Raw genomic sequence first — 16,737 nt, forward strand, 5'->3', positions numbered from 1 at the left:
AGACACAAAATGACCAAAAAAAGACACAAAATGACAAAAAAAAAGAAACAAAATGACAAAAAAGACTCAAAATGACCAAAAAAAGACATTAAATGACCAAAAAGACTAAAACACATTAACACATGAACACTTTAACACAGTGGAGAAATCATCTTGAGGCCCCCCAAGGTTGAGAATAGCTGGTGTAGAGGATGAACCAACAACTTGTAATGCAAATAAGCCTTTGGGCCCCCTGAGGGTTGAGGGGCCGCAGGGCAGGTACAGGTTGCAATTCATCTTTGGAGAAAATTATTGTTGTTTTTTTTTCTTTCTTTTTTACAAAAATCACATTAACTAACTTGAATCTTAGAAACAAATGACCAATGTGGTGGTATGGTATGGAATGAGAAAAAGATGTTTAACCCTTTAAGGGGTGAAGAACTATATTTGGTAACTTCAGTGGATATAAACTGGGTCCCCATGTCTCTCTGTTTGGTCGTAGAACCACATGGATTTATTCCAGATGATCAGCAAAGATCAGACACCATGACATCTGACCAATCACTATGATAATGATAATACTAGAAAAGTTCCTCTGGGGAAATTCTGAAAGGGCCACGGGGGCTACTGCCGGTGTGTGTACACTATGATGAGATTCTTCAGAGATTTCAAACTATGCCCTTTAACCTCAAAATGTGTGTGTGTGTGTGTGTGTGTGTGTGTGTGTGTGTGAGAAACATGTATCTGGAGGAGTGTGCACGCTTACGCGCGCATTTGTGTGTGTGTGTGTGTGTGTGTGTGTGTGTGTAGCGAAAATCGCATAAAGTTACCTGTGTGTGTGTGTGTGTGTGTAATTAAAATCACATAAAGTTACCTGTGTGTGCGTGTATGAAGCATGTGTATGCATGTGTGAGGAGTGTGCACACTTTAGTGCATGTGTGTGTGTATCTGTAACTGTAATCACATCAAAGATCAAAGCAATCAACAGAATTAACTGCCACCTGTTAATGTTCCGAAAGAGTGACAGCAGCCAGAGGTGGACAGACTGGAATTTCTGGCCTCGAACAGAAAGCATTTTTGGCAAAACCATAATACCTATCATTGATCCGACTTCACTTTGAGCGTCCTGAGTTCTTCCTGAATGTCTACATATGTTTTTTTTAAGAAAAATGAAAAAATAGCTTTGTTAGAGCGATCAAAAAAAACTGTTAAATTTCCCTTTTTCCGAAATCTTGCTGCGTTTTTAATATGGGAGCCAATGAGGCTGTTGGTGCATGTTGGTGGCGCATCTGTGTGTCCTACGCCCAAACTATAACTCTGACAGCTTTACCAGAGGATTGTGAGTGAGAAGACTAATTTTCCTACGTTTCCTACAAAATATTACCCCCCTCCCCCGGGTCCGTATGTTTTTTTTAACACATTCTGGCAGTATGTAATATCCTCCAATATTCTAGGGTTGAAATTTGCAAGGATTTCGATGAGTGCCCTATTAAGGGTTGAATAAATCATCAAGGAGGTTAAAATAAGAGGATCAAGATTTGATTTATAACTGAACCAAAAATAACCAAATGGCCAGAGTGACTAATTTGACCTCCACACTGAAGTGAAAAGTCACTTAATGTAGCTCACTCATATTCATAAACAACGAGGAACGGAGGTCCAACATCATCTAGAATAAACTAAATGAAGACACTGAAGTGAATACAAACACAAACATTAATGAATGATATAAAAAGTAAGAAGGAGAGATGAATGACAGACTGTGTTATATTCATTGCATAATAATATTTATGTTACGACCCGGCTCCATTTTGAGAGCTGTAACATGTAAAAGGGAATAGAAATGAGGTGGAACGAACACTGGGCAGTTCTGGTTAAAATCAGGTGTTTATTTTTAACCAGTAAGAGAATGCTCTTATACAACAAAATATAACAAAATGAGGCTATATGGGGGCTGATAATTAAGCAATACACTATACAAAGTTGAATAATTTAATTACCAAGCTCTTGGCTTAAAAATAAAAACCTCTAAAGGACAAAAAGAGGTCAGCACCCATAAGCTTTCAGAAAACAACAGACAAAACAAACTAAAATTTAAACAAAGGGTGTCCAACTCTTGGTTCTCTTTATCTAATGGATTTACAAACTAACAGAACTTACAAAGATTCCCAAAAACACTGTCTGAACCGCTCAGACAGGCAAGCAATACTGCTGCAACAATATGTAATGATATCAAATAATACTTAGGCTGCTGAAACAACAGATAAAAAGATAACACAAACTGCAAAAGGAACTGCGGTCAGACAAAAAAGAAAAGAAAAAAAAGATGATAGTTGCAGCTGCCCACGCAGCAAACTGCTTTATAAAAGAGTCTAGCTGAGTCCCCCAAGAAGACGAGTCGGTTGTCTTCTGGCATCATGGACGCTCTGCACAGATCTCTGCTGCTTCACCTGCTGACATGTCTCGGACAACACGGTTAGAAACTGATTATTATCCTCAAAACGCTTAATTGCACTTAATAATAATAATATCATTGTTAGTATTATTGTTACTCATGCATGCTCTTTTTTATGATATATATATATATATATATATATATATATACTTTTTTTTATTAATTTATTTTTTATTTTATTTTTTTTATTTAAAAAAAATTATATTCTGTATTATTGTTACTCATGCATGCTCTTTTTTATTTTATATATATATATATATATATATAATTTTTTTATAAATTTTTTTTTTTTAATTTAAAAAAAAAGTATATTCTGTTTTATTGTTACTCATGCATGCTCTTCTTCATTATATATATTTATATTTTTTAATTAATTTTTAAATTTTTTTTTAATTAAAAAAAAAAAGTATTTAAAAAAAAAATGTATATTCTCTTTACATTTTAGTAGTACCGCTTTCTCTGCCTAATAATGATACATAATATTTATTATGATATATTAATACTAAACTGCAAGATCTATAACTGAAACACACACACGCACACACACACACACACACACACAGACAGGGGTACCATTATTGTTCTTGTTTAATATTCATGTCACTGTATTGTATTATTTTAAAAATTAAAAAAATTAAAAATAAAAACACTTCTTTACCATATTTTATTCACCCATATTTTAATCACTACTTATCTTTGCAGCATATGCGGTCATAAATGGAGAAAAGGCTGCGGAGGGGTCGTTGCCGTTTATGGTCTCAGTGCAGACCAGACATAATCAACATGTTTGTGGAGGATTCCTGATCCGTCAAGACTTTGTTGTTACTGCTGCACAGTGTGACAGGCCGTGAGTTACTTTTCCTCTTGACAATGTTTAATTCATGTAATTATAATATGTCAATGTAAAAATATATTAAGATTTTATATAATAAGATAATAGATGTAATATAATGCTGTATACAGTATAATATACTGACAAAGTCTCAATGATCTCTCATTCAGGGATATTACACATGTTGTTGTCGGCACCAACGATCTCAAGAAGGCTGATGGAAAAAAAATATCTATTAAAGAGAAATGCAAGGACCGATCTTACACGGATGTGGAAGAAGGTTATGACATCATGCTCCTCAAAGTAAGTACTAATTCTCATCATTATTGGAGGTCACATTATTTATTTTTTTCATGTTTCATATTTTACCAGCTCCGTATTCCAGTGATTAATAAATTAAATAAAATGTCATATATAAAAGTTAAAATTAGACATTGTAATTCTTGATTTATTATTTTGTGTGTTTTATTTGTCATATTCCAGTGATTAACCCTTTGGAGTTTGGGGCTATTTTGTTGTTTTTTGACTCTTTTTCATTCTGCCTGTATATAAACCACTTAAAAAGTGTTCACCACGCCATGTTGGTGTTGTTTTCAGCACAACCTCACTTATATGACCTGATAATTATTTTTTTCATTTTGACTTACTGGACCAACATTTTCAACACAAAAAAACATACACACAAAATTACAAAAACACACATAAAAAATAAAAAAACACACATAAAAATACACTTTAAACACACAAAGACACACCGAAAACACACACTTTTTTTTTCTTCAAAAAACACACAGAAAAACCACAGAAAAAAAAACATACAAAAATTGAAAAAAATCACACAAAAAACATTAAAGATAAAATATTGCATTAAAAATGCTGAATGCAAACTGCGAAATTTGAGAAACCTGCAAAAACTTACACTTGGTCGAGGTGTTTTTTTTTTTAAACTTTTGATGAAAAATGCTTGATGCACTAAATTGGACGTGGAAACTTCTAAAAAATCTGACAGCAGGGCTCGATGCTGCTTCATTTTTATGTTGGAACATCATGAAGAAGTCTTGCTCTGATGCTTTCGTGGACTCCAGAGGGTTAATAACTTAAATAAAAATGTCATATATAAAAGTTAAAATTAGACATTGTAATTCTTGATTTGTTATTTTGTGTGTTTTAGTTGTCAAGGAAGGCTACACTGGACAACAGCATAACAACAATTCAGCTTCCAAGCCCTACAGAAAACATAAAAGATAAGACACCGTGCCGTGTAGCTGGGTGGGGTAGCACACGTACTGGTGGTGCAGTTGTTGATGAGCTGAGAGTGGTGGACGTGTCTATCATTAAAGAACGAGTCTGTGAGAAGGAGTGGGGCGGTCATCTTCCTTACCATGTCATCTGTGCAGGTGGAAATGAAACAAAAAAAGGATTCTGTCAGGTATGTTTTCTGTCAGTTTACAGAAAAAATCCAACTGGTGTCTAAATGCTTCACACATCTTAAATCAATGATGAATAAACAAACAGCTTCTTCCTCTTCACAGGGTGATGCTGGTGGTCCTCTGGTCTGCAACGGGAAGGCTGTTGGTGTCGCGTCTTTCAACAAGAACAAAAACTGTGACTACCCAGATGCACCAAATGTCTATACTGACATATCTAAATACATTACTTGGATCAAAAAAATCACTGGATGTTGTGAGCACAAACCTTGTGAGCAAAAACCCTGCAAAAAGTTTTTCTACAACATACAGTGATTGTAATTTGGGGTTTTTGTTAATTACTCTTTTAACCCTTAATAGGGCACTCATTGAAATACTTGCAAATTCCAAATTTCAACCCTAGAGAATATTGGAGGATATTACATACAGCCAGAATGTGTAAAAAAAACAACATACGGACCCGGCGGAGGGGGGTAATATTTTTATTATAATTGTAATTTTTTGATAGTACAAACATTTTTATTCAAGTGTAAAAGTAGGATGGGACGAGGCAGGCGTGGCATTTAGTAAAAATGGAAAAAAAGGGGTCTAATCATCTAACATCATCATTTTTTGTGTATAGTTTTATTATGTTTGAATTTTACCATTATATTTTCATATTTGTAACCTATGTTTTACATTTTTTCAGGTCTGAAACAGTTCATTGAGCATATTTGTTTTTATTGTCATAAATAGTATACTTTTACGTCAGATTTCATGATTTTTGTGTATTTTTGGGCTCAATATGTCAATAAAGTGGGTTAAAGTGAAAAAAAAATAGTCAGATCATGTTGAAGTTGTGCTGAGAAAATACCAAATACCAAACATGAGTATAGTAAATATTATGTGGTACATAAAGGGCAAATAGGCTCAGAGCCCAGAGGGTTAAAAAACGACAAAGATTATAGTCAAGCATTCAAAACCTTTATTTTAGCTCATTTAAAAAAATCTCATTTAAGTATATTTGGAAGATACAATTATCTTTTTTTATATACACAAGCTTTTATTGCACAATTACAATGTTCAAATTCTGGGTTCCTTTTGTGTACAATGAGATATTGTTTGAACAAAAAATAGGTAAGAATTGTTCCGTCATTCATGGTTATAAATTGATCATTTCGTTATTAATTTGGCCCCTGTGTAGAACCGCCACTGAAGATTAGCATCATTGAATCCACAAGAGTCTTAATTAATTTTCATATGTATTTAAATGCAATGTATGCAATTCCAAGTCTGTTTAGGGACCGCAGTATGCCTAAATATACAAATACAACAGGTCAAAATAAAACATTTTAATGCATGAGAAACTTAATGTGTGTGGGTTTTTTTTTTATTCAATAGCATCTTATCACCTTAAAGTTGGCATGTGTGCAAAGAGGGTGAGATATTTGATAAGAAGCAGCTTTTTGCAGTGATGTGTGGTTGATTTGGTGCAGAAATACTTGGCACAACACGCGACATCATGTCTTTGAAATCTGCAACAATCTAAATGAACCACAGAAGCTACAGAGCTTCATCCATGCTCTCACAGCTGTTAATGTGACCAAAATTCAAAATAAAAGTAACTACCTAAATGTAGCTAACAGGCTCCCAAGGAAAAGGATTGTTGAATGTAATAATCTCACACAAAGCTTTGCTTCAGCATCTTGTGGGAGTTGTGTATGTTAAGTGTTTGCTCTTTAACTGAAAGGCAAAATAAAATAAAAAGATATCACAAATATTGTTTCTGCTTTCTTCTATCAGAAGACACAAATGTTGTGTTTACATCATGTTATAAGAATTTTTCAGAGTGTCCCTTCAATAAAGACAGTTGGATTCAAAGTATCAAAGTTTAAGTTGAATTTAATTAAAGTCTTGTACAAGAGGAGCGTTTAAATCATGCAACACAGCGAGTAAGGTTACAGAGAAAAAGGCTCACATGATAGTCAAAACTATTGGCTTATATGGCTCCTATAGTGGGAGGTTTCCAACGTCTAGCTCAGCTGTTCTCAACCTTGGGGTCGGGACCCCAATTGGGGTCGCTAGATGATTTCTGGGGGTCGCCAAATCATTATGGAAGTCAGCTCTGTCTCCACTGTGTTAAAGTGTTCATGTGTTAATGTGTTTTAGTCTATTTGGTCTTTTTTTTTTTTTTTGTCATTTTGTGTCTTGTTTTGATCATTTTCTGGTCAATTTGTGTCTTTTTTGGTAATTTTGTTTCCTTTTTTTGGTAATTTTGTGTATTTTTTTTTGTAATTTTGTGTCTTTTTAAGGTAATTTTTTTTCTTTTTTGTGTCATTTTGTGTCTTTTTTTGGTCATTTTGAGTCTTTTTTGGCCATTTAGTGTCTTCTTGGTCATTTTGTGTCTTTTTTGGTCATTTTGTTTCCTTTTTTTGGTCATTTTGTTTCTTTTTTGGGTGATCTGAACTGTGCGTGTGAGATTGTGTTCAGTGAGCGGGGGTCGCGGACAACATGCATGTTAAATTGGGGGTCGCGACTCAAAAAGGGTGAGAACTACTGGTCTAGCTGACCTGTCTGACACAGATGCTGTTATTCTCAGTTCCCCAAAGTCAAAGGTATGGTCAGCAGAAATACGTCTGACCCGTGTCTGACTCCCCCTGTCATGTGTACTTCCCTTTACTTAACATATAGTTAACCTGATCTAGCCTGCCAGCCTTTAGCAGAAACACTGGTCTGATGTAACCCAAAGCCAGTATCTCTACATGCAGCAGACAGGGACACATTTGCTTAATATGATTAAAACGTTGGAAAAACCCCAGATGAATACACATTTTTATAACACATCACTTTTAACAATGCAACATAAAATCTTTCTCCAGGAACATAGCCACAAAATGTCTCAGGGTCAATTTGATGCAGGATGAGGTAGAGCTACTTTACCTGGCTTGTTTTGGTAGATATTAACCTTCATTAACCCTCTGGAGTCTCCAAAAGCGCCAAAGCATGGCTTCTTCATCACATCCAGACGTAAATACAAAGCAGACAACAAAAAGACACAAAAAGACACAAAATGACCAAAAAAGACACAAAATCCGAAGACATAATAACCAAAAAAGAAAGACACCAAAAAGACACAAAATAACTAAAAAAGACACAAAACTACCAAAAAAAGTAATTAAAGGGACCTTCCACACACAACACAGTAAAGAGCCATTCATATTAAACTCCCATTAAATTTCATATCAAGGTGGGGGCCACAAAATATCATCACGAGGGCCACAGTTGGCCCGCGGGCCGCAAGTTTGAGACCCCTGCACTAGAACGTTACGATGCACACTATACATTGCCCTGTAAAGTTATATTAATTTGAAAGAATCTGGTTTTGGACTTTTAAAAAAAATAGACATAAACATATTTACACATAAAATATATACATAAAATAAAGGCACAAGAGACAAACACTGGGAACGAAAAATACGTGCTTCAGGTAGACTTGCTTTTATTTTGAAAGGCTTCAAACCAACTTCCGCACCTCACAGTGCAGGTCTGCATCCAGACCGTCTTTTTTGTTTAGTTTTTATCTTGATATTTTCTTGCGTTTTTTCACCTTATGTAGTTGAACTGGAAAGATATACATTTTTTTATTTAATCTTTTTAATTGAACGCATCAATACAATGTAATGTATACATAAAATAAAGCCCCAAGAAATAAACACGGAGACCAGACTGTCTTGGCAGAAGCTGACCAGTGGGGGTGAAATCATTAAATAAAAAAGCCCAGTTTGAATTAAAGGCGACTTTATATATATATATATAAAGTGCTGCACTACTGTTATACTGTGGATTTTTTCTTCTTCCTCTTCCGGACGCAATTTCATCCCGCTACTAGTCCTACAACTTGAAGAGTTGCAGGACAAATTATATATCAAAACGTGCGGTTTGATCGGGATCAGTGTGCTATTACTTTTCTCTACAGAATACGAATTTTTCGCGACATAAGTCCAAAAACTGCCCAAAATTTTGCATTGAAATAAATGGGACGGCCGACAAAAAATGAGCGAAAAAGAACAATAATTGGAGATTTTTAAACGTCTACTTCTCCGGCATAATTTCACCTAGAGACTCCATTTAAACTTTAAACAGTAGACACAAGTCTTGTGTATCAGTGTGTTAATCCACGTTTCGATAGGTCATATAGTTTTTTATCAATCCCTGTTCAATGACCATGATCATTTTTGGAGAAATTCTGAGATTATAATGGGTGTGTATTGCACGGAATGTTCGTGTCACAGTGTGTGACATCATCGCCAGAGTGTAGAGGGAGAGAATAAACTGTCAAAAGGTAGGACGCACAGATGTGCCACCAACAGCCTCATTGGCTCCCATATTAAAAACGCAGGAAGATTTCTGAAAAAGGGAGATGTAACAGTTTTTTTTAGATTGCTCTAACAAAGCTATTTTTTCATTTTTCTTAAAAAAAATACGTATGTAGATGTTCAGGAAGAACTCAGGACGCTCAAAGTGAAGTCGGATCAATGATAGGTATTATGGTTTTGCCAAAAATGCTTTCTGTTCAGGGCCAGAAATTCCAGGCTGTCCACCTCTGGCTGCTGTCACTCTTCCGGAACATTCGGCAGTTGGTGTCAGTTAATTCTGTTGATTGCTTTGATCTGATTGCCTTTGATCTTTGATGTGATTACAGTTACAGATACACGCACACACACATGCGCGTAAGCGCGCACACTCTCCACACATGCATACACATGCTTCAAACACACAGGTAACTTTATGTGATTTTAATTACACACACACGCACGTCGCTTTATGCAATTTTCGCTACACACACAAATGCGCGTGTAAGCGCGCACACTCCTCCAGATACACATTTCACACACACACACACACACACACACACACACACACACACACACACACACACACACACACATTTTGAGGTTAAAGGGCATAGTTTGAAGTCTCTGAAGAATCTCATCATAGTGTACACACACCGGCAGTAGCCCCCGTGGCCCTTTCAGAATTTCCCCAGAGGAAATTTTCTAGTTATTATTATTATTATTATGTGCTCATTTAATTATCTTATTGTTTAAAGACTTCTTTTCAGGATTGACATTGTGAGCTTTTTAATGCTTTTCAAGCTATTCAACTGTTGAATATGGTGAGTTTTTACCTAAAATATTGGCTCCAATTGAGAGTTTTAGTTGCATGAAGTTTAAATGATATTTCAAAAGCATTTCTACCAAAACGTGCTAGTTTCAAGTATTGCTGGCTTATTTTAATGTTACTACAGTCAGGCTTTTCAAGCCACAATTGCTCAAAATAAGTATATTTGGATTTATTTCAAGACATCATTGGTTTTTCCAGTGCCTAGACATTTTTTTTTACTTATTTAAAGAATTCTTACAAAGAGAAATTCACTTATTGCACTGGCAGATAATTTGACTTGTTTTGAGCATGTATTTGCTTAATTCTAGTTATTAATTTCTTATTTTTTGTCACTTGGTTTTTGCAGTGTATTAGTTATTTTTGTTGTTATCATTATATTTGTCCAAACAAATGTACCTTTCATTGTACCAGGCATTAAAATGAACAAGAAATTAAAGAAAACAAAGGTGGTCTTATGATTTTTTCCCATGACTGTATATGACTAGGTCTAATTTTGTAAAAAACGAACAAACAAAAAAAGCACCACAAAGGAATGAAGGAAATAGGTAGACGACAAATAATAAGCTACTCTTTGGCACATTTTCTGTTCTAATTACAGGTGTCAAGGCCCTGCAGAAAGAGTACAAAAGAGTACAAAAAAACTAAACTAGAAAAAAATCCTCTGGGTAAATTCTGAAAGGGCCACGGGGGCTACTGCCGGTGTGTGTACACTGTGATGAGATTCTTCAGAGATTTCAAACAATTAATACTAGTAATGTTATGATACTATATAATATACAAGGAGCACACCTACAACAAGCATTCCTTTTCAAGTATTTATTTATACAGCAACCTATGACCTTTAACCTCAAAATGTGTGTGTGTATGTGTGTGTGTGTGTGTGTGTGAAACATGTGTATCTGGAGGAGTGTGCGCGCTTAACCGTGCATTTGTGTGTGTGTGTGTGTGTGTTTATGTGTGTGTGTGTGTGTGTGTGTGTGTGTGTGTGTGTTTATGTGTGTGTCATAGACGGATTATCATGACCACGGGCCCTGGACACAAACTCGCCACGGGCCCCTGCCTACACACGCAAACAGTGTGCGCGCAAAGTCGCTCTTCCCATTACGCACATAACAACACCGGGCAACACACAACCACACAAAATAACTGTCATTTTAGGTCTGTTTTGTTTGGCACCTGCCACGTACAGGACGATATACACATAGACGGATTATCATGACCACGAGCCTGTCTACACACGCATTATGTACGCGTGCAACGGCGCTCTTTCCATTTACGCACGTAACAACACCGGCACACACAACCACACAACATTACTGTCAGTTTAGGTCTGTTTTGTTTGGCACCTGCCATGTACAGGACGATACATATATTATGGCAGAGACAGAAAGCTCAAATAGCCAGCCCTTGCTGTATTAATTAAAATATAGGTAACCACCTATTTTTAAAAACGAAACTATCAACCAGCGCATCCAGAGTCCCATTAATACTCTCCCTCGCACTGGCCGGCGCACACAGACGCACTTACACACACAAATACAGCACATGCCATGGAGGAGTCATGTTGCCATGGTAATAAACAAATGCACTAAATCGTGCTAATGTGTTCAGACCGACCGTCCGACTACAGTCCTAGAAACTACTCACCTAAACCTCCGGCTCTTTCCTGGCCTTCTTCGAGGAAAAGTCCTTGATAAAGTAATCACAGTCCAACTCTCTGACCAGTTTGGTGGTTTCAGCCGTTTCAGCTTTTTCTTTCCACTGTTTTCGTTTAGCTGATCCACTGAGCGCCCACGTCTCCATTTTAAAAACGCACTTTTTTCAACTTTGACCCCAGTGACCAGCGTATTGTGTCATCACACATTACTGATTTAATCTTATAATTTCTAAAGCATTTAATTGATTTTATTATCATACTACATTTTCAAAGCCACATTCATTCCAAAATATTTTAAAATTGTACCAAAAAAAAAATAAAAATCTGAAGGCCAAGGGCCCCTATTGGCTCTAGGGCCCTGGGCACACGCCCACTTTGCCCATGCGGTAATCCATCTATGGTGTGTGTGTGTGTGTGTTTATGTGTGTGTGTGTGTGTGTGTGATAAAGTTATGGATTGACCTTAGTGTTTGGTCTTAGATTTAAATCTTGCAAAGTGCTCCTCTTATCATGTGACATCAGGTTTGTGTGGTTTTTTGTTATGCAACATGCAGACAGAATAATTTTACTCTGACATGCAACTGACTTTATCAGTTATGTTGGATTGAATGTAGCTTTTTCAATTCACCGGTAAAACTCTACTAAATGTTATAAAAGTACTACTTGTACATCTTACATTATAAGATTTTAGTAACACTGTTGAGCTCGTCTAGGAAATAATCTTTGCATTTGTTTTCATGGTTAATAAGCCGTTTTATATATATATATCAGTGAAGTATGTTATCTAAAGAAACCAAATGATAATGTTTGTTTTTACACACTAATGGCCATGTTTGGTAAATATTCAATATTTGATCAACTTTATGAATTTTATAACACAGACACAACACCAAGGCTTTCATGGGTGAATCTACGTGACAACACACAAACAATTCTTTGAACTGTTTGACAAACTAGTTGCACCACAGTAACTAAAGTTTCCAGCCTCATAAATAAATATTTAAATAAACATTCATAGTTTATGCTTAGGTTGTGATTATTGCTATTAAATGGTTTAACTAACTTTGTTTTTCATTAAGATTGATTTACATTTTAACTTTCCATTTAAGTTTTTAACACACTTGATGAAAGAATATAAATTAATGAATATCTACCAACACCTATGTTCCTGGAGAAAGATTTTATGTTGCATTGTTAAAAGTGATGTAAACTCCATTTGTGTCTTCTGATAGAAGAAAGCAAAGACAATATTTGTGATATCTTTTTTATTTTATTCTGCATTTCAGTTAAAGAGCAAACACTTAACAGACACAACTCCCACAAGTATGCTGAAGCAAAGCTTTGTGTGAGATTATTACATTCAACAATCCTTTTCCTCGGGAGCCTTGTTGATCCAGAGCAGAAGCTTTGAGATGTCTATTTAGCTGTTAGCTACATTTATGTAGTTACTTTTATTTTGAATTTTGGTCACATTAACCCTTTATCGGGGGCGAAGAACCGTATTTGGTAACTTCAGTGGAGATCAAAATGGGTCTCCATGTCTCTCTGTTTGGTCGTAGAACCACATGGATTTATTCCAGCTAATCAGCAAAGATCAGACACCATGACATCTGATCAATCAGTATGATAATAATATAATAATATTCACTTTATTGACCTGGACCTCCAATGTAAAAATGAAAAATTTGGAAAAAAGATCTGCAAAAAAAACAGTCATGTTATTCTTCAATGATTTGGGGGAAGTCATATTTCAAGAAAAAAGTTGCAATTCTCTCTGGTTGAAATTTGGAATTTGCAAGTATTTCAACGTGTGCCCTATTAAGGGTTAAAAGAGTAATTAACAAAAATCCCAAATTACAATCGCTGTATGCTGTAGCAAAACATTGTGCAGGATTCGTGCTCAGGAGGTTCGTGCTCAGGAGGTTCGTGCTCAGGAGGTTTGGGCTCAGGAGGTTTGGGCTCAGGAGGCTTGGGCTCAGGAGGCTTGGGCTCAGGAGGCTTGGGCTCAGGAGGCTTGGGCTCAGGAGGCTTGGGCTCAGTAGGTTTGGGCTCAGGAGGTTTGGGCTCAGGAGGCTTGGGCTCAGTAGGTTTGGGCTCAGTAGGTTTGGGCTCAGGAGGTTTGGGCTCAGGAGGTTTGGGCTCAGGAGGCTTGGGCTCAGTAGGTTTGGGCTCAGGAGGCTTGGGCTCAGTAGGTTTGGGCTCAGGAGGTTTGGGCTCAGGAGGCTTGGGCTCAGTAGGTTTGGGCTCAGTAGGTTTGGGCTCAGGAGGCTTGGGCTCAGTAGGTTTGGGCTCAGGAGGTTTGGGCTCAGGAGGCTTGGGCTCAGTAGGTTTGGGCTCAGGAGGTTTGGGCTCAGGAGGTTTGGGCTCAGTAGGTTTGGGCTCAGGAGGTTTGGGCTCAGGAGAATTGATGATGCTGTTGATCCAGGTAATGTATTTAGATATGTCAGTATAAACATTTGGTACATCTGGGTAGTTACAGTTTCCCCTTTGGTTGTGAGACGCGACACCAACAGCCTTCCCGTTGCAGACCAGAGGACCACCAGCATCACCCTGTGAAGAGGAAGAAGCTGTTTGTTTATTCATCATTGATTTAAGATGTGTGAAGCATTTAGACACCAGTTGGATTGTTTCTGTAAACTGACAGAAAACATACCTGACAGAATCCTTTGTTTGTTCCAAATCCACCTGCACAGATGACATGGGGAGGAAGATTACTGCCCCACACGTTCTCACAGGCTCGTTCTTTAATGGTAGAAACGTCCACCACTCTCAGCTCATCAACAACTGCACCACCAGTACGTGTGCTACCCCACCCAGCTACACGGCACGGTGTGTTATCTTTTATGTTTTCTGTAGGGCTTGGAAGTGGAATTGTTCTTATGCTGTTGTCCAGTTTAGCCTTCTTTGACAACTAAAACACACAAAATAACAAATCAAGAATTACAATGTCTAATTTTAACTTTTATATGACATTTTTATTTAATTTATTAACCCTCTGGAGTCCACGAAAGCATCAGAGCAAGACTTCTTCATGATGTTCCAACATAAAAATGAAGCAGCATCGAGCCCTGCTGTCAGATTTTTTAGAAGTTTCCACGTCCAATTTAGTAAGTAAAAAAAAAACACCTCGAGCAAGTGTACGTTTTTGCAGGTTTCTCAAATTTCGCAGTTTGCATTCAGCATTTTTAATGCAATATTTTGTCTTTAATGTTTTTTGTGTGATTTTTTTCAATTTTTGTATGTGTTTTTTTCTGTGTTTTTTCTGTGTGTTTTTTGAAGAAAAAAAAAGCGTGTGTTTTCGGTGCGTCTTTGTGTGTTTAAAGTGTATTTTTATGTGTGTTTTTTTTTATTTTTTATGTGTTTTTGTAATTTTGTGTGTGTGTGTTTTTGTATGTTTTTTTTGTGTTGAAAATGTTGGTCCAGTTAGTCAAATTGAAAAAAATAATAATCAGGTCATATAAGTGAGGTTGTGCTGAAAACAACACCAACATGGCGTGGTGAACACTTTTTAAGTGGTTTATATACAGGCAGAATGAAAAAGAGTCAAAAAACAACAAAATAGCCCCAAACTCCAAAGGGTTAATCAATGGAATAAGACAAATAAAACACACAAAATAATAAATCAAGAATTACAATGTCTAATTTTAACTTTTATATATGACATTTTATTTAATGTATTAATCACTGGAATATGGAGCTGGTAAAATATGAAATATGAGAAAAATAAATAATATGACCTCCAATAATGATGAGAATTAGTACTTACTTTGAGGAGCATGATGTTAAAACCATTTCCCACAGTCGTGTAATATGGGCGCTTGTGTTTGTCTTTAATGGATATTTTTTTTCTATTAGCCTTCTTGAGATCGTTGGTGCCGACAACAACATGTGTAATCTGCCTGAATGAGAGATCAATGAGACTTTGTCAGTACATTTTCCACAGTTTTGACAGCAATAATGAAAAAACAATTATGTTAAATCTTAATATATTTTTTACATTGACATATTTTAATTACATGAATTAAACATTGTCAAGAGGAAAAGTAACTCACGTGTCGCCACAGTTCGCAGCAGTAACAACAAAGTCTTGACGGATCAGGAATCCTCCACAAACATGATGATTATGTCTGTTCTGCACTGAGACCATATACGGCATCGACCTCTCCGCAGCCTTTTCTCCATTTATGACTGCATATGCTGCAAAGATAGAAAAGAATAATTAAAATATGGGTAGTGTCCAATTAAGTGTTTTTATTTTTATTTTTTTATTGTGCAATAATACAATACAGTGACATGAATATTAAACAAGGACAATAATGGTACCCCTGTGTGTGTGCGTGTGTGTGTGTGTTTCTGTTATAGATCTTGCAGTTAAGTATTAATATATGATAATAAATATTATGTATCATTATTAGGCAGAGAAAGCGGTACTACTAAAATAAAAACAGAAGATAATTTTTTTAAAATAAAAAAAACATTAAAAAAATAAAAATAAAATAAAATAAAAAATAAATATATACTATAATAAAAAAGAGCATGCATGAGTAACAATAATACTAACAATGATATTATTATTATTATTATTAAGTGCAATTAAGCGTTTTGAGGATAATAATCAGTTTCTAACCGTGTTGTCCGAGACATGTCGGCAGGTGAAGCAGCAGAGATCTGTGCAGAGCGTCCATGATGCCAGAAGACAACCGACTCGTCTTCTTGGGGGACTCAGCTAGACTCTTTTATAAAGCAGTTTGCTGCGTGGGCAGCTGCAACTATCATCTTTTTTTCTTTTCTTTTTTGTCTTGACCACATCCTTTTGAAGTTTGTGTTATCTTTTTATCTGTTGTTTCAGCAGCCTATGAATTATTTGATCAGTATTTAACCCATAAGAACCTATGGTGACACCCGTGTAACAAACACTTTAAATCTTCTAGAATCTCCCATATTCAGCTTTATGCTTCACATTAACTCTTTAAATCCCTAAGTGACGTATTCTCAACACTCTGGTGTGGTGGTCATGTGACTTTGACAAGAAGTGACTTCTCCAAAATATGTGTGACTGGAAACAGAAATGTGAAAAAGTAGCTAATTCTAAAAGATTATTTTTGTAACGAGGCTAAGTTTAAACCCATTTAACAATTCTACTCTGTTAATAGTGTGTCCTGTATTGCGGTTAACCTGTTCTGACCATATATTCTGAGCAAATTAAAGTCATAATTTTGATATAT

The 16,737-nt window shown here is 36.0% G+C and overlaps 2 protein-coding genes across 2 annotated transcripts; one reads left to right on the top strand and one right to left on the bottom strand.

Moving 5' to 3' along the window:
• The first annotated feature begins 920 nt into the window (after nt 1-920).
• On the top strand, nt 921-5,147 carry LOC131976662 (duodenase-1-like). Its single transcript, XM_059339793.1, has 5 exons — nt 921-2,454; nt 3,137-3,281; nt 3,437-3,569; nt 4,438-4,695; nt 4,799-5,147. Exons 1-5 carry the CDS (start codon nt 2,397-2,399, stop codon nt 5,006-5,008), a joined length of 804 nt encoding a protein of 267 aa, XP_059195776.1. The 5' UTR covers nt 921-2,396; the 3' UTR covers nt 5,009-5,147.
• Nucleotides 5,148-13,366: 8,219 nt separating this feature from the next.
• LOC131976170 (mast cell protease 4-like) lies at nt 13,367-16,197 on the bottom strand. Its single transcript, XM_059339090.1, has 5 exons — nt 16,140-16,197; nt 15,565-15,709; nt 15,279-15,411; nt 14,166-14,423; nt 13,367-14,062 (listed from the first exon to the last, which is right to left on the bottom strand). The coding sequence occupies exons 1-5, from the start codon at nt 16,195-16,197 to the stop codon at nt 13,367-13,369; spliced, it is 1,290 nt and encodes a 429-aa protein (XP_059195073.1).
• Between the last annotated feature and the right edge of the window lie 540 nt (nt 16,198-16,737).

Source organism: Centropristis striata, chromosome 8 (genome assembly GCF_030273125.1).
Source record: "Centropristis striata isolate RG_2023a ecotype Rhode Island chromosome 8, C.striata_1.0, whole genome shotgun sequence".
Lineage (NCBI taxonomy): Eukaryota > Metazoa > Chordata > Actinopteri > Perciformes > Serranidae > Centropristis > Centropristis striata.